The sequence below is a fragment of the Teleopsis dalmanni genome, chromosome 1 (genome assembly GCF_002237135.1).
Source record: "Teleopsis dalmanni isolate 2A chromosome 1, ASM223713v2, whole genome shotgun sequence".
Taxonomy (NCBI): domain Eukaryota; kingdom Metazoa; phylum Arthropoda; class Insecta; order Diptera; family Diopsidae; genus Teleopsis; species Teleopsis dalmanni.
In genome coordinates this window covers 180,623,673-180,647,171 of record NC_051846.1, presented here as the reverse complement: position 1 = coordinate 180,647,171, position 23,499 = coordinate 180,623,673, and the positions used below count along the sequence as shown (strand labels likewise).

The following is a 23,499-nucleotide window of genomic DNA, read 5'->3' as shown; positions in this document are numbered from 1 at the left end:
TTCAGTCATAGTAAATAATATATAAATGTTGCTACAAGTTATCAGGAAAAGGAGTTAATCTTTCATTATAAAAAATATATTGATTACATTATATTTGATATAATGTGTACTTGAGGATATGTGTAAATATGCTTTAAACACTCCGTAATAACTTAAGGGCACTCTTGAAATTTTGTTTCATAAATAGTCTCATAAGAATTGATTAAGAAATAGACTATTCAAATAAGATTTAATAAATGCAACGGAAAGATTCATAGCCAATAAGCTTCTTTGCTCTCAGTAGAGATCAACAATGAGTTGTTCCAAATATTTGTAATTGGATCGCTTTGGACCAATTGGCCACCATTTAAGGCGGTAAACACATTATTTTTCATTTTTCGATGACAGTTTATTACAATCCACGATATATAATTTACGTGAGTATTAATCAATACTATAATCAATGTTTTAATTATTAAATTGTATATATATTATATTTTCCTTCTTATAAAAAAGCCACTGTACCTTGGTCTTTGAAAAATTATTAATTACAAAAAAAAAAAATAACTATCTAACATAATTACAATTATGAATATTATTTAAAAAATATAATAAAAACATATTAAAAACATTTAATGGTTCTAATAATTGCGAACGTATACAGTTATATGATAATTAAAATAGATTGTATAATTGCATTTACAAATAAAAAATTAGACTTCAACTATATATGGATTCAACCCAATCGCTGAACTACAAACAATTTACGATGTATAGGTAAATAATTTTATAAGTTAATGTAGTTTTTAATTGTTGTGCCCTCTCTAGAATTCAACTATCGAAAAAAAATTATAATAACTTCTACTCAAGTAATAACAACAACTCAAATATTATGAGAAAATTGTGAATTACTTAATTACTTATGCCATTTTCATTTAGTAAACTGGAGTAACTTTTTCAATCGAGATTCACTTTTAGCGCAATTTTCATGTTCGAGGGGTAAATCTCGAGTAAAATTTATAACACTCGAGATTAATTTTTAACACTCTAGATAATTTTCCAGAGTAGTAACATTACCCTGGAATTAAAAGCTGTTTTATATGACTTGACAAATAAAGTGTGATTTGATTCGATTAATGTATTTATAAAAAATATATTTGTTTACTAATACAAAAATGTTAGATTACTCTAGAAATGTTCGATTGGGCAACAAAATTTGAGAGATCGCGAGTAAATCTAAATTGAATCTTGTTTTACCAATCGAAAAAGTCATTATAATCTTTATCACAGAAATTTTGAGTGATGATATTGAGAACAACTTCTAAACAGCGTAAAAGAAATTACAATGAAAATTGACTTAAAGGGATTACATCACGCAATTAAATGACTGATTGGTAAGAAACCATGCAATAAACAACAGCTCATGGCATTATTCTTATAAGTAAAGAAAAGGAACTTAATTTACAGCGAGAATATTTCGTGAAAATCAGTAATAATGATAATACGATACATACTTCAAATCACATCCCAATATATAATGCCTAACTATAAAAACCAAGTGACCTATCTTTAAATAGAGATATTCAAAATATTCAAAAAAAAACTAATCCAACCATCTTCATATGAACTTCTAATGAATTTCTATATGCAGATCACTTAGTCAACTGGAAATATGCAAATGTTTTGAGAAGACATGTCTGTGACATGAAAATAAGGAATTATAATCAAACTTCAAGGATTAAAGAGCCTAAGTTTATTCTAAAAAAAAAAAAATATTCAATAAACATAAAAAGAAGACCTATAGACAAATTGGAAACTATGTTATGATAAGGTCCAACACCATTTTCTGTAGAGAGAGCCAAGCAAACATATTGATTGAAATAAAACGGTGCATGGAAAATTTAGAAAATATATCTATAAAAATTATTTATCGATCTGCAGAGAGCGTTTAGTACTGTTGATAAAAAAAAAATAATATTAATTATCAAACCAATAAACACGTGGGTAGTATTTGGCTCTATCATTCACACTAGTTCTAGCCGATATCATAGAAGAAGAGAAAAAGACTCTCAAAGAATCAAGAATCAAGACTTCACAGATGGCATATGTCAATCTATATCACACACCAATACTAAAAATCGCTTAATATTTAAAAATAGGCACTAAATATAGTTCAATAAAGATATTCCAAACGGCTTGATTTGACAACGAATTGGGTGCTACATTTTTCTCTACGCTATATATCTGGAAAGTTGAAATCTTGTTGGACGCTCTATATTTTCCGTTAAAATAAGTTCTAAATATTTCTCTTAAAATTACAAGAGAATTTAGAATAATTCTAAATAAGTAACAAAATTAAAGACCAATTTTATTATGACCTATTTCATTATTTTATGGATTTTTTTTATTACGAAATTATTACATTCTTCGATTAAGTGCATATAAGACAAATATGTAGAACGACTATCTTTGCATTTTTAAAAACTTAAAAAAATTAAAATAATTTTTTTTATTTTTGCTTACAATTCAGGTCTGACGGTTAGTTACCGTACATTCAAACTCGGATTTTACATAATAGCGCCCAATACTAAAAATAAGTACGTGCTAAAAATTCTAAATTAGCCCTTGAGTTCAATGAATTTTAATTAAGTAATAAATGTATGAGATTGAATTTATATAGCAAAAGTTTTAAAACTTTATATGTAATTAATTCAAAACACACAATTATTTTCGATTCGATTCATATTACTTTTGTGGTACGAAGTATATATTTGGTATTGAATTTAATTAAAAATTAAATTTATTTTGTGTTGATCCACTTAATCGCACATATCAAAATTATCTAATGAATCCAATTATTACCATGTATTATGTCAAGAAAGTTTAAAATTCGCATAAATATATTGACTATCTATATTTCTTGGCTAAAGATTCTAGCTGAGTTCGCAATAAGTTTTATCAGATAATCAGTTAATGTAGAACCCATTGCCTCTCTGTAAATAAAAAGTCTTTTGAGCTCCAGAAAGAATGGAACTGATTATCCACAGTCCACCGTATGTCGACATACATATGACATAGAAGATAAAAATTACCAGTAGTGACATATACAGAAAATGCAGGGACTTAGGAAAAAACGAGGTCTTTGAATATCGTTTTTGTTATATCGGATGTGTTTTTTAGCTGCTTGAGAACTCAAAATGATAATACAAAACAAAAATATTGTTTTTATATTAATCTGATAGAAAATTTCATGGCATTTATTTTTTGAATCTCGCTATATGACGTCAATGGTGGTATAAACATTGGCTTCCAATGCTTCAAGAATCGCTGGTTTGTCGACTTAAACCAATGGCTTAACATAGTCCCATAAAAAGTAAATGAGAGCAGTTAAAATGCACGCACGAAGGATCCAGTTAACATGACCTCTTCTGAAAATAAAGTTGTTACCAAATTGATTTTACAATAAATCGATTGTTAAGCGAGTATGTTAAGCGAGTATGTTAGGCGAATTAAACACGTATGTATGATTGCGCTATCTTGTTGGAATCAAGTATCGTCGCTGTTAAACTGATTAATTTTTAGAAATCAAAATTCAGCATGGGTCGATAGCTCAGCGCTCGCCATTCTCCCTAACGACAGCTGCTTACTCATTTCGAAATGAAGAAGGACCGATAATATCGACAGCGTGGAAACCGCACCAAACAGTTAATTGTTGTTGGTTTTAAATAGAGAAGACAATAATTAGTACAAACTGCAAGAATTGCTTGCTCACTACGCCGATTGACCGTAAAATAGACAAAGGGCTTTATAAACTTCGTCAACAGATTTATTTTTTTTTTTTCAAAGTGAATCTCAATTTCAAACCTTACTGAATGCTTTGGTAAACTTCTTAGATCTTACTTGTTATAGCCAAGTAATATTACTATTCCGTTAACAAAGTGGAATATAACAACCATTTTATTTTATGGTGGTGTTCTTTAGGAACATGAGAGACACGAAAGCAGACTGAACCGACAAACAAAGAACCTAACGTCATTTTATTGAACTAAACCTGTTCTGTACTTTGGCGAAAGTACAGATACTGAGAAGATTCTTAATTAAAAAATTTCAGTAAAAAATGCAAAAGGCAAAGATTGACTACGAGACCATCTAAGATCGTCACAAATATAGTGCTTGCATAAAGCAGAGAGAATATCAAATTTCTATTGTGGTGTGAGATATTGTCGACCATAACATGTAATTCTAATAGGTAATTAATATAATTTATTAATATATATTTATATTTATATATTTATATTTATATAATATATATTTGTGCAGTCAAACTGCCATAACTCGACTTTCTATAACTCGAACTAAATAGAGTGCCACAGGGTTTAAAGAGCAAAAGAAAATTCTTTAACTCGAAGTCTACATAAGTCGAACTTTTTCTTTTTTAAAATAGGACTTAGAGTTATGGAAGTTTGTCTGTATATAGAAATGTATATTTATCTTCCGCTTAAGAATTAACAAAATTATCATCACTTTAAGCATTTCGATACATTATAATTTGGAACTTATTGAATAGGTTCAAAATTTTAAGTTGTCATCTTTGCACACATTGGATTAAGATCTTGAATTCCTGATCATTTCTAGTACTGAATACAATACAGTTTAATTATAAACGATTTAATTTTGAAATATTGAATACAAATATGTAAATATATGAACAGTACAGTCAGATATTAATTTTAATTATTAGTATCTGAGTAGTTTTAAAATTCTAAAAAATGTCATACTTTCAAATGCATTCATTGAAGTGCACGTATTTATAGGAAAAGCAAATACAAATCGCAATCTTTTAGTAAATAAACATATTTGTACATTAAACAAATAAAAGTTAATATACAAATATTATTTATATTGTTTTAATTTGTTGAGAATATTAAGTAATTAGCAACTTCTAAAGAAAATCAATAGTCAAATCAGAGACTAAAGTCGAAAGTTTTCCCAAGCTTCAAGTATCTTAAAATGCAATTTGCTTAGACAAACATTAAAAATTATTTAAACAAAAGTATCGCATATGCGAATTATGTGAAGTAATAACGATTATGCAGTAGCCCTAAGTAATGTAAGACACTCGTAAGATACTTGATGTAAGATACTCGTACTTAATGCACTTTTTTTTTATTTCTGTTTTTATGTAGATTAGTTTTTGTTTGAGACAAAGTCATTAATTAGGTATAATTTTTTTTATTTTTTTTGCATGAAAATATAAATAATAAAAGTAGCAAAAAGATTCATATTTGATGAAGGTAAATCATTTGAAATTCAACTTCATTATTATAGTTCCTTAACCCCTTAAAGTATATATATTTATATGTACATCAATATACGTATATATTACAAACAAGGTTATACTATATACTAATCTTGAAAATAAAACTTCATTTAAAAAACTGCACAAATGTAATAGTACGTATTCAAAACTTGAACCAATTGAAGACGGAGTACCGCAAGAAAGTATACTTGGTCCAATTCTGTACCTAATTTACACAGACGACTTGCAAGTCCCACCAGAAAGTATAATTGCAACTTTTGCAGATGATATTGCAATCTTTACTACTGGAAATACCATAAAGGAATTACCAGAAGCAACGCAACATTTCATTAATCAAATTATGGAACACTGAAATCCGTCCATATAAATTTCACAAACAAAAAAATCGACTATTTGCCGATAACTATGTCCAGTGCTTGAATATCATACTTTTAAATACAGCTAAATACCTTAGCATGAACTTAGATACAAAGTTAAAATAGAAGGAGCGAGCGAGAATCAAAATACAAAAATTTATATTAATTTCTTGAGTAATAATCATCTGTCTCTATAAGTAACAAGTTAATGATATACAAGCTTGTCTTAACATAGCTCCAATGTGGATGTATGGTATCCAATTATGAAGATGTGCACCTAAATCGACCATTCAAATTAACCAAAATTAGTCAACGCTTCTTGATTCATAAGGAATACTGACCTTCATCAGGACTTGAAGATCGAATGTGTGGATGCTGTAATACAAAAATTTGCGGTAAAGCACCAAAAACGGTTACAACAGCACCCAAACGAGACTTTTAAATATGTACTTAATTATGGTATATCAATTTAAAAATATACACAAAATTATTAAAATCGGTTCAGATTTAGATTTAGTTGCCATATAAACTGCCGATATGTTATATTTTTTTTTGTTAGAAAAACTTTTTTATAAGTTGATGTATGTACTTCAAATACATAACTTGAACTTGAGCATAATTTATAAAATGCAGAGTTATAAAAATGAAGCTGATCGGTTCAGATTTTGATATAGCTCACATATAAGTCGGTGAATTAGAAACATGTTCTGTTTAGAAAAACGATTTTATTTTACAATATCTGAGCTTCTAATTTACAATATAGATAGGTATCTGCTATAGAAGACAATACATAGTTGTCTTACAAACTGATACTTGAGATATATATTTTATATTATATGGCTAACGAAATACAAACGTAAACAAAATATTTACAGAAGGTCAATTGGTATTATTATATATTGTATTGTATTTTATATATATTATTATATAAATGAGACCTCAATGTTGATCCAAAGTTATATGTGATAGGTGTCTAAGCTTTAGCAAACTTTTACCCAATACCTTTACTCATTTTTTTTTTTTTGTTTGAAAGGTTGTGAAATGGAACAGTGCTGAAGATACGTTTTTCAATATTTAATATAGCTAAGATAAATAAAAACTAATGTAAAATCATAACTAAAGCGGACTACGGACTAAACCTTAACCTCCTATGGTTTTTCACTGCCCTATAGGAAAGGCGCCGCGAAACAGTCAATATGGTATTAGTTCGCCATCGCTCTTACGAAAACAATCAAATGACAATAGAAATATAATTTCTACCAATGCCCGAATACTAATCTATATAAAGATTATATATTTTCCCGAATAACATCAGTTATCTGACACGGAAATCAATGAAGATTTGATTAAACTTGAAGTATATTTTGCTCGGTAAAATCGATTCCTATCATAATAGATGTACGATAAGTATAATGCTCCGTTCCGTTAGGAATTCTGAGCAAAGTAAATTTTTGGTTTCCATCTTTTTCGTCATCACTAAAATCGCAGAAACAGAAATTTAAAACAAAAAACCACTACAAAAACAACTAAAATATTATATTATATCAACACCATTACATAAAATTTCTGCTTTATTTTTTGATTGGTACAGTACTCTTAGATCCTCAGAACTAATTACATTGCATATAAGCCTATCACAACCAATTAGCCACTCAATTTATTTCTTTTCAGCTTGCTAAGAAGGGCATTAATGTGGTACTCATAAGCCGTTCACTATCTAAATTGGAAGCTGTAGCCAAAGAAATAAGTAAGTTTAATATTCATCGATAGCCTATAATCTACTAAACCCAAAACTTTTCATATTTTTTAGCTGATTCTCATAAAGTCGAAATAAAAATCATCGATATTGATTTCACTGATGGTCCCCAAATATATCAGAAAATTGAAAAGAATATTACAGGTCTCGACATTGGCGTGCTTGTTAATAATGTTGGTATTAGTTACCCACATCCAGAATTCTTTATCGATAACAACAATCGCCATCCTGAATTCTTGCGTGATATTATTTCAGTCAATATACATTCGGTAACTCATATGTGTGCTCTAGTACTACCTAATATGATTGCCAAGAAGAAAGGTGTCATCATTAACTTATCATCTACTGCTGCTGTAATACCGAATCCCTTACTCAGTGTATACAGCGGTACTAAGGTAAATATAAATAAATAATATACTAAATATTATTTGTATACATTTATATTCTTCTCTAAATTATAGGCGTTTGTTGATAAATTCAGTGTAGACTTGCAAACAGAATATCGGAATCAAGGAATTATAGTGCAAAGTGTACAACCGGGTTTTGTTGCAACGAATATGGCAAAAATCCGAAAATCTACACTGCTCGCTCCATCACCAGATACTTATGTAGCTTCTGCTTTAAAAACAGTTGGCATTGCTAGTCAAACGGCTGGTTACTTGCCACATGCACTACTGCAATTAACCATTCACTTGTTGGGTGCCGTTGCCGGTGACCAGATGGCCAGAAATTTTATTTTCAACCACCTCTCCGGCATGCGAAAGCGCGCTTTGCGTAATTCAGAAAAAAAGAAATAAATTTCTTAAATATGTACAAAAATAATTTAAATACGTAGAGCTTTTGTTACCAAAAGTTAATTTAATATGACTTTAGATTACCAAATATTTCAACCAAATAAATTATTTTTATGAAATTATTTATAAGATTATGTATATAAAAATTTTCTTGTAAAAACAATTTAATTATATTCGCTATGGAAACTTTAAAAGCCGCTGGATTAATAAATGTTTCTGCTAAATTGAAAATTTTATATCTTACTTAACATAGAATGATATGGTTTTACGTAAAAAACAATTGTGAAAGCTGTCATATTCTTTAGATAAAATAAATTTTGGTTTATATAAAACAAAAACTTAGTACATATTACTATTTATGAATAAGTTATATTTGTTCCTAGACAGTTTGTATAGAGTAGGATAGCAGTATATTTATTTATAATATATCCAAACGAGCATATATCCACAAAAATTGAGGGAAAAATAAATGAGTTAAATAATGTCTGTACAATTCTATACCCAATCCAAAAATTAGCTCAACAATTTCACATCCAATCTCCTAGCAAGTTCAATAGTTGTAATTTAATGTTATACTCTCCTGACTTCACTATCTTTTACCTCAACTTAACTTCACTAGCACCGTACCTTAAGATCACTAGACTTCAAATTCAGTATTATCAATTATTATTTGCATTAAATCTGAATTCTTAATATCAGGGCTGTCCAAAGCACGGCCCACGGCTAATTCAGTCAGTGACTTTTTGAATTTCCCCGCAGTTAATCCAAATTCAACAGTGCTGTCGTCAGCTGTAATCTACCAGTGGGCATCTTCTTAATTTTAAGCAAGCTACATCGTTCAGTTGGTGTTTGATAGCCGTTCAAAGCAGACAACCTCGTGAATTTTTACGAAAATTTAAAAAAAAGAATTTCGTGTGCTGTTTAAACATTCGCGGCTAAAATCCACGAATTGCGATATAAACAGCTACCCTATCCAGCATATTCTCCAGATTTAGCCTCCTGCGATTATTTTCTGTTTCCAAACCGAAGGAAATGACTGGGCGGTAAGAGATTTAAGTCGAATGAAGAAGTATTTCCCGAAACAAACGCGTATTTTGAGAAAATTTATTATTTGAAAGGAATAAGAAAATTCGAAAAACGCTGGACTAAATGTATCGAACTAAAAGATGATTATGTAGAAAAATAAAATGTTTATTTGCCGAAAAAAATTTCTTTTATTCAAAAAGTCACTGAATTATCAAACCGCCCTCGTACATTATTTTATTTTTATGGTATACTAAATAAATAAATTTAAATTGATAAATTAATAAAACTAAATTTAACATTATAACCGTATTTTTAAAACAGTTGTCAAAAACAACTATGAGCGTATGTATTTGTTTCTGAGGCCCTCCAATCTGTACAGTGATTGCTATTAGCCCACGATTGCATCTGGTCTGGACAGCCCTGATTTAAATGTATGATTTGTACAGTGTAAATTTTTATGCTGGAAAGTTTACTTAATTAAGTTCAATTTGTCACAAGTTGTACTATATATTAATATAATTAATTAAATTTAAAATTATCTACATCATTTAAGAACCAACTTATAAAAATTAATTTGATTTTAACGTCTGTTATGACGATTATAATAATTGTTAAGAAATGTTGCACTACGACCGTCGGGTCTATTGTGCCCCTTGTTATGACGATAGAAACTATTTTACTTGATAGAAACAATTGTATTTAATAGAGAGGTTTCAAACAGCACTGAATTGCAACACCAAAATTTTTTATTTATTTTTAATTATTTAATTGAATTAATGAACACTTGCAATCCCAAAAAATTATTTACGAATAATTAAATATAAGTAATCATTCCATAACTACTGATGATGGGTATTTTTCAATACTCGAAAATAAATAAAAAATTTTGTTGTTGCTATTCAGTACTGTTCGAAACCTGTCTATAAAATTTATATCTAAAACGCGACAAAAGAACTCGGATGTACGCAAAGATTTTACTGCGCTAACATGTAAGCACAATTCTACAAAATTTTTTTTATATTTCCAAAAACTTAATTAAAATTAGCTTATAGTTATTTAATTTTTTTTATCTTACCTTTCTACTCGCTCCCTACTTAGATAACATGTGTCTTCAATACTGTGTGCTCCAAATGCTTTTCTCGCTTTTATAATTCCAGCATTTTCATCATTTTTCATTTGCTATCTTATTTCTACAGATAGTGGTGTATTGCCAATAGTTTCTTCCATATTTTCTTCCTCTGACATAAACTTCAATTTTTGAAGTTTGTTTTTGTTTTTGCGATACAAAATTAGGTAATTGGTTCACACTGTCAATTATCGTTACTTCGAAAGTCTTAGCCTTATAACTTAAAAACAGTACTTTACCACTCGATCTATGGGTCGAGTTCCTCTTATATTAATTTGAGTAAGCAAGTGAATTGCTATATAGAAGCCCAGGACTTTAACCGTACTTCTGGCAATGCGTCTATAATCAATAGTTTCTCTTTCGTTTATGACAAATCCTATATAGTAGTGCAATCTGAAATATAAGTACGGCTTTAAATAAGAAATAAGCTTCCATTGTGTGATGTTTACATTAATTGTATAGAGATCAAACTTTCTGAAGTTAAGTAACATTAGTAGTTTTTTCTAGAAATCACATGTATAGGGTAAAATGTGAAATCGTGATCTGATTGTGGGTTGTTGGGAATCGATTCATTATACAAAAATATATAGAAATTATTTATTCAATAAGCAAAATGAGCACTCAATAAGACTTGCTGGAAATACAGCATAAGAAATTGATATCGTTTTTATAAACCTATTAACCATTTCTTCAAGTTTGATACTCATATGTTTATGGATATTTATTAGTATTACAAATCTAATAAAGAATAAATTCCAAATATGTGAATGCTCGCGAGATAAAGTGAGTATGGATGAATATAACGAAATGTGAAGCGAACCAAAGAAGATCTATTAAACATTTCTTTAAGTTTGGTACTAATATCATTATGGATATTAAGTAGAATTCCAAAATGAATTAAGAATAAATTCCAAATATGTGAATGCACGCGAGATAAAGTGAGTATGGATGAGTAAAACGAAACGATAAAGGAAATCAGAGAAGATCTATTAAGCATTTTTTAAGTTTGATACTAATATCATTATGAATACTTATGAGATCTCCAAATCTTTAAAAGAATAAATTCCAAATCTGTGAATGCACGCGGGTTAAAGTGAGTATTAATGAATATAATGACAAGACGAAAGGAATCAGAGAAGATCACAAAATATATGCTTTGGAGGGAATAAGGAGGAAATAAAAATTCAAATGACTTAAGAAACGAAACTGAATTACTTTCAGATGATATAAGAAGCAAATTACAAATTACCGAGTATTTAGGTTTTATAAAACATAGTATTTTTTACAAACAATTATAATAAACGAGTTTTTACATAAACAAATTGCAGTAATTTTAACTGGAGACTTTAACTTTTTATTAAACATAATTTTTTTCTTACGTATCTCAACTTATTTTTTTATGCTAACTTATACAATTTGACGTTTTCTGTAATTCTGTAATTAATCGATCTTCTATATGTGTATTATAAATGTTTAAAAATTATTATGAATGTATAATTTCCAATTTGTATATAAATAGTTAACAAGCAAAATGAGTGTGGAAGATTTATTTAATTTATTAGTGACGCGACACCCGAATGAAATGGAGGAATATTGATTCTATAATTTACAATACTTTGTAAAAATAAAATTTTAACGAATAATATTAAATTGAAAAACTTTTGTGAACGTTTGTATAAAACAGGTGTGCATTGGATTTAAATCTAAATACAGGTCTAAACATGGCTCCAGATTCTTCTACTTTAAGCAGCATTTGTGTAGGTATTGTCTGCATAGTAACTGTACGCAAAGTCCTGCCATGGCTCTACACAAATATTATTGGCCCCATTTTCCTTGGATCGAGAATCGATTTTCGTCGATTTGGAGCTTGGGCTGGTATGTTTCAAAATGTTTTCAAAACTGTTTGTTTAATTTTCAAGTTTTATATGTTACCTCTTATTTACCTTATAATCTTGATAAGTGATAATCGTTCTTGACAGCTTTTAGCTTTCATGTAGTTTAAAGAAACATCTACAATAAGTGCACTATGTAATCGTAACCTGATACTAAAATTTAAGTTTTAATTGCAGTTGTCACGGGTGCCACGGATGGAATTGGAAAGGCTTACGCTAAGGCGGTAAGTTTCAACAACTTTTAACTTTCAACACATATGTTAAATAAATTTGTGCAAAAAAAATCGATATATAAATTTTGTTAAAATGTTATTAGCAATCTGAACAATAATCGAATCAGGGTATAAAATTGTAAAATTTTTTTCTGCATAAAAATAGCAGAAAGTGTTAAGGAAATTTACACAGCAAACTAGAGATCTATTATCCCTCCTGCTTGGAATTAAAATATTTCTACAAATCTGAATCCTTTCATAAATTGTCATATTCAACCCACAGAACCGAGTTTTATTTCTTCGTTCGATATGATATGCTCACCTAGGTCCTCAAGATTCCTTTTCAAATTTAAAATTGTACTATTAAAGCAAAAAAAGGAATTATATTGAAATGTAAAGCAAAACTTATTTTAGTTGAATTTTTTTTTAATATTATTCCATTTTCATTATAATAAGAATCAGCTGATATTTTAGTGAATAGCGAAAAAAATTAAAAATAACACGGTAATTTCGTAAACAAATATGCATAAAATTTTATCACTTTACCAAATTACCAGGTTAAGAATAATGCCCATTCATATTTAAAAAAGAACTCATTTTCATTGAACTTAATATAGAATAATTTATAATGTATATAATATATTACATAATATATATATAATATATATATATAATATATATATAATATTTATATATAATATATAATGTATATATAGATATATATACATATTTTCTAAAATCACTGACGATGAATATTGGGCAATACTTGAATCAGCGGTTTTAGGTTTGGTCGGTCAAACTGTAATAAATTAATCAAATTTTCGTTATTGCTTTTTAATTACTGTTCAAATCCTTCTAATAATAAAAATACTTGTTAAAAAAAATCACCAAATTTCCATTACCTTAATGCGGGACAAATCAAAATTAACCGAGTTCTTATTTCGTACCCTATTACACCAACAACACGTTTACAGAGAATCGTTTAATGGGGGTGTTTGAAAACAAATTTAAAGTCATACCATATATAACAGTTTATCATCTATATAGTATATGGTGCAAACTGATCCGAAATATTTTACAAAAATCTAAAAAATCGAAGAGAAGATCTTTTAAAAATGAGATTGTTTCAATTAATAATTTAATTCCATTTTTAGCTTGCTAAGAAGGGTCTTAATGTAGTACTAATAAGTCGTTCACTATCGAAATTGGCGGCTGTAGCCAAAGAAATAAGTAAGTTCAATATTCATGAACACTATTTCTAGTAAATATAAAATGTAACTTTTCTTGTTTTTAGCCGATGCTCATAATGTGCAAATAAAAATCATCGACATTGATTTCACTGATGGTCCCCAAATATATCAGAAAATTGAAAAGAATATTACAGGTCTTGATATTGGCGTACTTGTTAATAATGTTGGCATCAGTTATTTATATCCAGAATTTTTTATCGAGTATATTACTCGTTACCCACAATTCTTACGTGATATTATATCAGTCAATATACATTCAGTTACTAATATGTGTGGTCTAGTACTTCCCAATATGATTGCAAAAAAGAAAGGTGTCATCATTAACTTATCATCTACTGCTGCTGTAATACCATATTCCTTACTCAGTGTATACAGCGGTACTAAGGTAAATATAAATAAATAATACCATATACATAAATATTATTTGTATACATTTATATTCTTCTCTAAATTATAGGCGTTTGTTGATAAATTCAGTGTAGACTTGCAAACAGAATATCGGAATCAAGGAATTATAGTGCAAAGTGTACAACCGGGTTTTGTTGCAACGAATATGGCAAAAATCCGAAAATCTACACTGCTCGCTCCATCTCCAGATACTTATGTAGCTTCTGCTTTAAAAACAGTTGGCATTGCTAGACAAACGGCTGGTTACTTGCCACATGCACTACTGCAATTGAGAATTCACTTATTGGGTGCCGTTGCCGGTGACCAGATGGCCAGAAATTTTATTTTCAACTTCTTTTCCGGCATGCGAAAGCGCGCTTTGCGTAATTCAGAAAAAAAGAAATAAATTTCTTAAATATGTACAAAAATAATTTAAATACGTAGAGCTTTTGTTACCAAAAGTTAATTTAATATGACTTTAGATTACCAAATATTTCAACCAAATAAATTATTTTTATGAAATTATTTATAAGATTATGTATATAAAAATTTTCTTGTAAAAACAATTTAATTATATTCGCTATGGAAACTTTAAAAGCCGCTGGATTAATAAATGTTTCTGCTAAATTGAAAATTTTATATCTTACTTAACATAGAATGATATGGTTTTACGTAAAAAACAATTGTGAAAGCTGTCATATTCTTTAGATAAAATAAATTTTGGTTTATATAAAACAAAAACTTAGTACATATTACTATTTATGAATAAGTTATATTTGTTCCTAGACAGTTTGTATAAAGTAGGATAGCAGTATATTTATTTATAATATATCCAAACGAGCATATATCCACAAAAATTGAGGGAAAAATAAATGAGTTAAATAATGTCTGTACAATTCTATACCCAATCCAAAAATTAGCTCAACAATTTCACATCCAATCTCCTAGCAAGTTCAATAGTTGTAATTTAATGTTATACTCTCCTGACTTCACTATCTTTTACCTCAACTTAACTTCACTAGCACCGTACCTTAAGATCACTAGACTTCAAATTCAGTATTATCAATTATTATTTGCATTAAATCTGAATTCTTAATATCAGGGCTGTCCAAAGCACGTCCCACGGCTAATTCAGTCAGTGACTTTTTGAATTTCCCCGCAGTTAATCCAAATTCAACAGTGCTGTCGTCAGCTGTAATCTACCAGTGGGCATCTTCTTAATTTTAAGCAAGCTACATCGTTCAGTTGGTGTTTGATAGCCGTTCAAAGCAGACAACCTCGTGAATTTTTACGAAAATTTAAAAAAAAGAATTTCGTGTGCTGTTTAAACATTCGCGGCTAAAATCCACGAATTGCGATATGAACAGCTACCCTATCCAGCATATTCTCCAGATTTAGCCTCCTGCGATTATTTTCTGTTTCCAAACCGAAGGAAATGACTGGGCGGTAAGAGATTTAAGTCGAATGAAGAAGTATTTCCCGAAACAAACGCGTATTTTGAGAAAATTTATTATTTGAAAGGAATAAGAAAATTCGAAAAACGCTGGACTAAATGTATCGAACTAAAAGATGATTATGTAGAAAAATAAAATGTTTATTTGCCGAAAAAAATTTCTTTTATTCAAAAAGTCACTGAATTATCAAACCGCCCTCGTACATTATTTTGTTTTATGTTTTACTAAATAAATAAATTTAAATTGATAAATTAATAAAACTAAATTTAACATTATAACCGTATTTTTAAAACAGTTGTCAAAAACAACTATGAGCGTATGTATTTGTTTCTGAGGCCCTCCAATCTGTACAGTGATTGCTATTAGCCCACGATTGCATCTGGTCTGGACAGCCCTGATTTAAATGTATGATTTGTACAGTGTAAATTTTTATGCTGGAAAGTTTACTTAATTAAGTTCAATTTGTCACAAGTTGTACTATATATTAATATAATTAATTAAATTTAAAATTATCTACATCATTTAAGAACCAACTTATAAAAATTAATTTGATTTTAACGTCTGTTATGACGATTATAATAATTGTTAAGAAATGTTGCACTACGACCGTCGGGTCTATTGTGCCCCTTGTTATGACGATAGAAACTATTTTACTTGATAGAAACAATTGTATTTAATAGAGAGGTTTCAAACAGCACTGAATTGCAACACCAAAATTTTTTATTTATTTTTAATTATTTAATTGAATTGATGAACACTTGCAATCCCAAAAAATTATTTACGAATAATTAAATATAAGTAATCATTCCATAACTACTGATGATGGGTATTTTTCAATACTCGAAAATAAATAAAAAATTTTGTTGTTGCTATTCAGTACTGTTCGAAACCTGTCTATAAAATTTATATCTAAAACGCGACAAAAGAACTCGGATGTACGCAAAGATTTTACTGCGCTAACATGTAAGCACAATTCTACAAAATTTTTTTTATATTTCCAAAAACTTAATTAAAATTAGCTTATAGTTATTTAATTTTTTTTATCTTACCTTTCTACTCGCTCCCTACTTAGATAACATGTGTCTTCAATACTGTGTGCTCCAAATGCTTTTCTCGCTTTTATAATTCCAGCATTTTCATCATTTTTCATTTGCTATCTTATTTCTACAGATAGTGGTGTATTGCCAATAGTTTCTTCCATATTTTCTTCCTCTGACATAAACTTCAATTTTTGAAGTTTGTTTTTGTTTTTGCGATACAAAATTAGGTAATTGGTTCACACTGTCAATTATCGTTACTTCGAAAGTCTTAGCCTTATAACTTAAAAACAGTACTTTACCACTCGATCTATGGGTCGAGTTCCTCTTATATTAATTTGAGTAAGCAAGTGAATTGCTATATAGAAGCCCAGGACTTTAACCGTACTTCTGGTAATGCGTCTATAATCAATAGTTTATCTTTCGTTTATGTCAAATTTTATATAGTAGTGCAATCTGAAATATAAGTACGGCTTTAAATAAGAAATAAGCTTCCATTGTGTGTTGTTTACATTAATTGTATAGAGATCAAACTTTCTGAAGTTAAGTAACATTAGTAGTTTTTTCTAGAAATCACATGTATAGGGTAAAATGTGAAATCGTGATCTGATTGTGGGTTGTTGGGAATCGATTCATTATACAAAAATATATAGAAATTATTTATTCAATAAGCAAAATGAGCACTCAATAAGACTTGCTGGAAATACAGCATAAGAAATTGATATCGTTTTTATAAACCTATTAACCATTTCTTCAAGTTTGATACTCATATGTTTATGGATATTTATTAGTATGACAAATCTAATAAAGAATAAATTCCAAATATGTGAATGCTCGCGAGATAAAGTGAGTATGGATGAATATAACGAAATGTGAAGCGAAGCAAAGAAGATCTATTAAACATTTCTTTAAGTTTCGTACTAATATCATTATGGATATTTTGTAGAATTCCAAATATAATAAAGAATAAATTCCAAATATGTGAATGCACGCGAGATAAAGTGAGTATGGATGAGTATAACGAAATGATGAAGGAAAGCAGAGAAGATCTATTAAACATTTCTTTAAGTTTGATACTAATATCATTATGAATACTTATGAGATCTCCAAATCTTTAAAAGAATAAATTCCAAATCTGTGAATGCACGCGGGTTAAAGTGAGTATTAATGAGTATAATGACAAGACGAAAAGAATCAAAGAAGATCCCAAAATATATGCTTTGGAGGGAATAAGGAGGAAATAAAAATTCAAGTGACTTAAGAAACGAAACTGAATTGCTTTCAGATGATATAAGAAGCAAATTACAAATTACCGAGTATTTAGGTTTTATAAAACATAGTATTTTTTACAAACAATTATAATAAACGAGTTTTTACATAAACAAATTGCAGTAATTTTAACTGGAGACTTTAACTTTTTATTAAACATAATTTTTTTCTTACGTATCTCAACTTATTTTTTTATGCTAACTTATACAATTTGACGTTTTCTGTAATTCTGTAATTAATCGATCTTCTATATGTGTATTATAAATGTTTAAAAATTATTATGAATGTGTAATTTCCAATTTGTATATAAATAGTTAACAAGCAAAATGAGTGTGGAAGATTTATTTAATTTATTAGTGACGCGACACCCGAATGAAATGGAGGAATATTGATTCTATAATTTACAATACTTTGTAAAAATAAAATTTTAACGAATAATATTAAATTGAAAAACTTTTGTGAACGTTTTAAAAACTGTATAAAACAGGTGTGCATTGGATTTAAATCTAAATACAGGTCTAAACATGGCTCCAGATTCTTCTACTTTAAGCAGCATTTGTGTAGGTATTGTCTGCATAGTAACTGTACGCAAAGTCCTGCCATGGCTCTACACAAATATTATTGGCCCCATTTTCCTTGGATCGAGAATCGATTTTCGTCGATTTGGAGCTTGGGCTGGTATGTTTCAAAATGTTTTCAAAACTGTTTGTTTAATTTTCAAGTTTTATATGTTACCTCTTATTTACCTTATAATCTTGATAAGTGATAATCGTTCTTGACAGCTTTTAGCTTTCATGTAGTTTAAAGAAACATCTACAATAAGTGCACTACGTAATCGTAACCTGATACTAAAGTTTAAGTTTTAATTGCAGTTGTCACGGGTGCCACGGATGGAATTGGAAAGGCTTACGCTAAGGCGGTAAGTTTCAACAACTTTAAACTTTCAACACATATGTTAAATAAATTTGTGCAAAAAAAATCGATATATAAATTTTGTTAAAATGTTATTAGCAATCTGAACAATAATCGAATCAGGGTACAAATTGTAAAATTTTTTTCTTCATAATAATATCAGAAAGTATTAAGAAAATTTACACAGCAATCTAGAGATCTATTATCCCTCCTGCTTGGAATTAAAATATTTCTACAAATCTGAATCCTTTCGTAAATTGTCATATTCAACCCACAGTACCGAGTTTTATTTCTTCGTTCGATATGATATGCTCACCTAGGTGCTTCCTTTTGTTTATGCATCAGTCGAAAGCAGCCTCGCAGTTTGTGTAGGTTTTAGCGACGATTCTAAAAATCCAATAAGGGCTATTGGCCTGGCCCATTGTGTTAATTATATACATATAAATCAAATACTCCAGACGACGTACATACTGAGTTAATTGGTAAAGTGAAAAGATCGCAATTATATCAAGATTCCTTTTCAAATTTTTGCGGTAAACTTTTAAAATTGTACTATTAAAGCAAAAAAAGGAATTATATTGAAATGTAAAGCAAAACTTATTTTAGTTGAATTTTTTTTTAATATTATTCCATTTTCATTATAATAAGAATCAGCTGATATTTTAGTGAATAGCGAAAAAAATTAAAAATAACACTGTAATTTCGTAAACAAATATGCGTAAAATTTTATCATTTTACCAAATTACCAGGTTAAGAATAATGCCCATTCATATTTAAAAAAAAAACTCATTTACATTGAACTTAATATAGAATAATTTATAATGTATATAATATATTATATAATATAAATATATAATATATATATATAATATATATATATATAATATATAATGTATATATAGATATATATACATATTTTCTAAGATCACTGACGATGAGTACTTGACAATACTTGAATCAGCGGTTTTAGGTTTGGTCGGTCAAACTGTAATAAATTAATCAAATTTTCGTTATTGCTTTTTAATTACTGTTCAAATCCTTCTAATAATAAAAATACTTGTTGAAAAAAAATCACCAAATTTCCATTACCTTAATGCGGGACAAATCAAAATTAACCGAGTTCTTATTTCCTACCCTCTTACACCAGCAACACGTTTACAGAGAATCGTTTAATGGGGGTGTTTTAAAACAAATTTAAAGTCATACCATATATAACAGTTTATCATCTATATAGTATATGGTGCAAACTGATCCGAAATATTTTATAAAAATCTAAAAAATCGACGAGAAGATCTTCTAAAAGTGAGATTGTTTCAATTAATAATTTAATTCCATTTTTAGCTTGCTAAGAAGGGTCTTAATGTAGTACTAATAAGTCGTTCACTATCGAAATTGGCAGCTGTAGCCAAAGAAATAAGTAAGTTCAATATTCATGAACACTATTTCTAGTAAATATAAAATGTAACTTTTCTTGTTTTTAGCCGATGCTCATAATGTGCAAATAAAAATCATCGACATTGATTTCACTGATGGTCCCCAAATATATCAGAAAATTGAAAAGAATATTACAGGTCTTGATATTGGCGTACTTGTTAATAATGTTGGCATCAGTTATTTATATCCAGAATTTTTTATCGAGTATATTACTCGTTACCCACAATTCTTACGTGATATTATATCAGTCAATATACATTCAGTTACTAATATGTGTGGTCTAGTACTTCCCAATATGATTGCAAAAAAGAAAGGTGTCATCATTAACGTATCATCCTTTTTTGCAGTAATAGCCTCTCCTTTATTAAGTGTGTATAGCGGCACAAAGGTAAGTATAAATCAATAATATATCTATGAAAAACGGAATATTATTCCTCATAACTAATATATATAATATCGGCATTAGTCGTATACCTACATTCGTGCTCTCTTCTACAGGCATTTGTGGATAAATTCAGTGAAGACTTACAAACAGAATATCAGAGTCAAGGAATTATAGTGCAAAGTTTACGACCGTGTATAGTGGCAACGAATATGCATAAACTTAAGCCTAACTTATTCGCTCCATCCGCAGAAGTATATGTAGATTCTGCTTTGAAAACTGTTGGTATTGCTGGTAAAACGAATGGTTACTTTCCACATGCATTATTGGCACTTTTTGCTTATTTGAGCGGTAATTATATCATTAAAATTGTGCATTTCAAAGTACTTTTAAGAATAAAATCTCTTCTGTCTAAATCAGAAAAAGAGATATAATTCCGTAATTTCGTAAGAAAATCACTGCATTATTTGAATGATGTGCACCTTTTGATAACTTCTGTTTTTTTTTTTGTTAATATTTAAATATATATGTATGGGTATATATATATATATATGTGTGTATATATATATATGTATATATATATATGTATATATATATATGTATATTATATATGTATATATATATATGTATATATATATATGTATTAGGTCCTTATATAATTTATAATATAAAGACCAAATATGTCTATTTTGAATTGATCGGTGACGGTAACTACATAAACGGCAAATCTAGAGAAAATTTCAATGTGATAATCGTATAAATATCAAAATTGGACTTTATACTTCTCGACCAACTAGTGATTCTTTTTTTTACAATATAATGAAATTATTATATTAACTACTATAAATATGTATGCTTTTATAACCATAATCATTTTCATAGAAATTAAATGGCATTTAAATATCATTAAGAGTACATTGAATTCAAAATATATTTTAGAAGATATCTTAGTATAAAAATATCTATTAGAAATATCGCAAATAACAAGATAATTATTAAATGATGGGTAGAAGAAAAATATTCACATAAAATATCATTAAGAGTACATTGAATTCAAAATATATTTTAGAAGATATCTTAGTATAAAAATATCTATTAGAAATATCGCAAATAACAAGATAATTATTAAATGATGGGTAGAAGAAAAATATTCACATAAAATATCGCAAATCAATAATTTCAGATTGTAATTATATATTATTTATGGAATAAAGGTTATGTGAGCACATAAAAATAGTTGTTTATATAATATATATAATATAGTATAATACTGTAAAGTATAGTATAGCACTGTCATAGAAACCATTTTCTTCTTTTTAAATATTCACTAAAGTTGATACGCTACTTAACCCAGCCCTAACAATCCTTAAGTCCACTTCTGGACTCTCGGAAAGATATGTTGATTTAAGGTCCGTCATCAACTAAAAGACAAATAAATGATATGATTTCTTAGCCTAGTTAAAGCCTAGTGTGGGGTAGAGATAATCCCCCCAGCTATTATAGAGTAAAAGTGCGTAATAGCACTAACTCAAAAAGAAGAAGCTAGAAGAAGAATCAAGAAGAAATATTCGTAAAATTGACAATTTTATTCAAGATTGTTTTACAAATTACCATAGAAAACGGGACATACCCATATTAGAAAAATAATGAATCTATACTGGCTATGTTACACGTATAACTTAACACTTACAGCTAACAGACTGTAGACTGAGTAGAGCTTACTATACAAAATGTTAATGAAAAATTTAAATTAAATGGTAGTATTTGTGTTGTGGTGTCCACCCAATCTAAAATATAAACCTATCGCTTAAAATGTTGAAACCATGTGCACAAACCTGGATGAGAACCGACACCAAGCAATCAAATAATACTTTTAAGAACTACAATTATAGTTTCATATGAAATATTTTTAATTAAGATGTGCATTTCCGTAAATGCATATACATTGTGACCGAAAAGTTTTCGGAAATTCTCATTTAAAATTCGCGCGCTGTATATTTTTCGATATTTTAAGTTTATGTAGTTTGGCAGCAATTAAGGACAATTACTATGCCAAAAATGAGCGCGATCTGTCAGACAGTTCGTTTACGGCAGCTGTTTAAACCAGTTCACCTCAGTAGTGCGTTGCGAAAAAAACAATGGAAAAAAATATTGAACAAAGAGTTTGCATCAAATTTTGTGTTTCGAACGAAATTTCGTGTGCAGAATCTTTGCGAATGCTACAAAAGGCTTATGGGGAATCAGTTTTATCGAAAACTCAAGTTTATGAGTGGTACAAAGCCTTTCAGGACGGTCGTACGACCGTCGAAGACATGCCGCGTTCTGGACGACCTTCGACCTCTACCCCCGACGAAAACATTGAAAAGGCAAAGGAAATCGTGTTCCAAAATCCTCATGTGAGTGTTAGAGAGATAGCACGAGAGCTAGGCATCGGTCGTGAGATGGCTCGTTTGATTTTGGTGGAAAATTTGTGTATGCGACGTGTCAACGCTCGGCTTGTTCCGATTCACCTCAATTTGTTCCAAAAACACCATCGTGGACAGGTCTCGTTAGACATGCTTGATCGTGCCAATTCCGATCCAACTTTCATGGAACGCATCATAACGGGTGACGAGACATGGGTCTACGAGTACGACATGCAAACAAGCCAACAATCATCGGAATGGAGAGGAAAAGACGAGCCGAAACCGAAAAAACCACGCCAAAGTCGCTCGAAAATCAAGGCAATGCTGATTGTTTTCTTCGATATTCGTGGTGTGGTGCATCATGAATTCGTCCCTGAAGGACAAACAGTCAATAAAGCCTATTATTTGACTGTTTTAAGACGTTTGCGTGAAAATATCCGCCGTAAACGGCCTCAATTGTGGAAGGATAATTCATGGATTTTTCATGACGATAATGCTCCCTCGCACC

General features: G+C 29.1%; 4 protein-coding genes across 4 annotated transcripts in view; 3 read left to right on the top strand and 1 right to left on the bottom strand.

The window, feature by feature from the left end:
* Positions 1–7,326: 7,326 nt before the first annotated feature.
* Positions 7,327–8,417, top strand: LOC119670506 (very-long-chain 3-oxoacyl-CoA reductase-like; the record flags this gene model as incomplete). The annotated part of the gene is given in 3 exon segments (XM_038080779.1): positions 7,327–7,402; positions 7,466–7,806; positions 7,873–8,417. Coding segments are annotated over 3 exon segments (753 nt in total), but the record flags the coding sequence as incomplete, so codon positions are not given.
* A 1,895-nt stretch (positions 8,418–10,312) lies between these two features.
* Positions 10,313–23,499, bottom strand: part of LOC119670498 (tetratricopeptide repeat protein 17-like) — a 46,208-nt gene continuing 33,021 nt past the window's right edge. The window contains exon 4 of the mRNA XM_038080772.1: positions 10,313–10,750. The gene's annotated coding sequence lies outside the window, so the exon portion shown is untranslated. The remainder of the gene's footprint in view (positions 10,751–23,499) is intronic.
* Positions 11,932–14,716, top strand: LOC119670499 (very-long-chain 3-oxoacyl-CoA reductase-like). The gene is made up of 5 exons (XM_038080773.1): positions 11,932–12,232; positions 12,427–12,473; positions 13,616–13,691; positions 13,756–14,096; positions 14,169–14,716. Exons 1-5 carry the CDS (start codon positions 12,079–12,081, stop codon positions 14,502–14,504), a joined length of 954 nt encoding a protein of 317 aa, XP_037936701.1. The 5' UTR covers positions 11,932–12,078; the 3' UTR covers positions 14,505–14,716.
* On the top strand, positions 18,231–21,038 carry LOC119670500 (very-long-chain 3-oxoacyl-CoA reductase-A-like). The gene is made up of 5 exons (XM_038080774.1): positions 18,231–18,536; positions 18,731–18,777; positions 20,112–20,187; positions 20,252–20,592; positions 20,703–21,038. The coding sequence occupies exons 1-5, from the start codon at positions 18,383–18,385 to the stop codon at positions 21,018–21,020; spliced, it is 936 nt and encodes a 311-aa protein (XP_037936702.1). The 5' UTR covers positions 18,231–18,382; the 3' UTR covers positions 21,021–21,038.

What these genes read in the sequence shown, in the direction of transcription:
- LOC119670499 (XM_038080773.1), top strand. Translation starts at nt 12,079, where the DNA reads ATGGCTCCAGATTCTTCTACTTTAAGCAGCATTTGTGTAGGTATTGTC. An exon ending in GAAAGGCTTACGCTAAGGCG is followed by an intron (nt 12,474 to 13,615) that starts GTAAGTTTCAAC and finishes TTCCATTTTTAG; the next exon opens with CTTGCTAAGAAGGGTCTTAA. An exon ending in GGCTGTAGCCAAAGAAATAA is followed by an intron (nt 13,692 to 13,755) that starts GTAAGTTCAATA and finishes TCTTGTTTTTAG; the next exon opens with CCGATGCTCATAATGTGCAA.
- LOC119670500 (XM_038080774.1), top strand. Translation starts at nt 18,383, where the DNA reads ATGGCTCCAGATTCTTCTACTTTAAGCAGCATTTGTGTAGGTATTGTC. An exon ending in GAAAGGCTTACGCTAAGGCG is followed by an intron (nt 18,778 to 20,111) that starts GTAAGTTTCAAC and finishes TTCCATTTTTAG; the next exon opens with CTTGCTAAGAAGGGTCTTAA. An exon ending in GTGTGTATAGCGGCACAAAG is followed by an intron (nt 20,593 to 20,702) that starts GTAAGTATAAAT and finishes TCTCTTCTACAG; the next exon opens with GCATTTGTGGATAAATTCAG.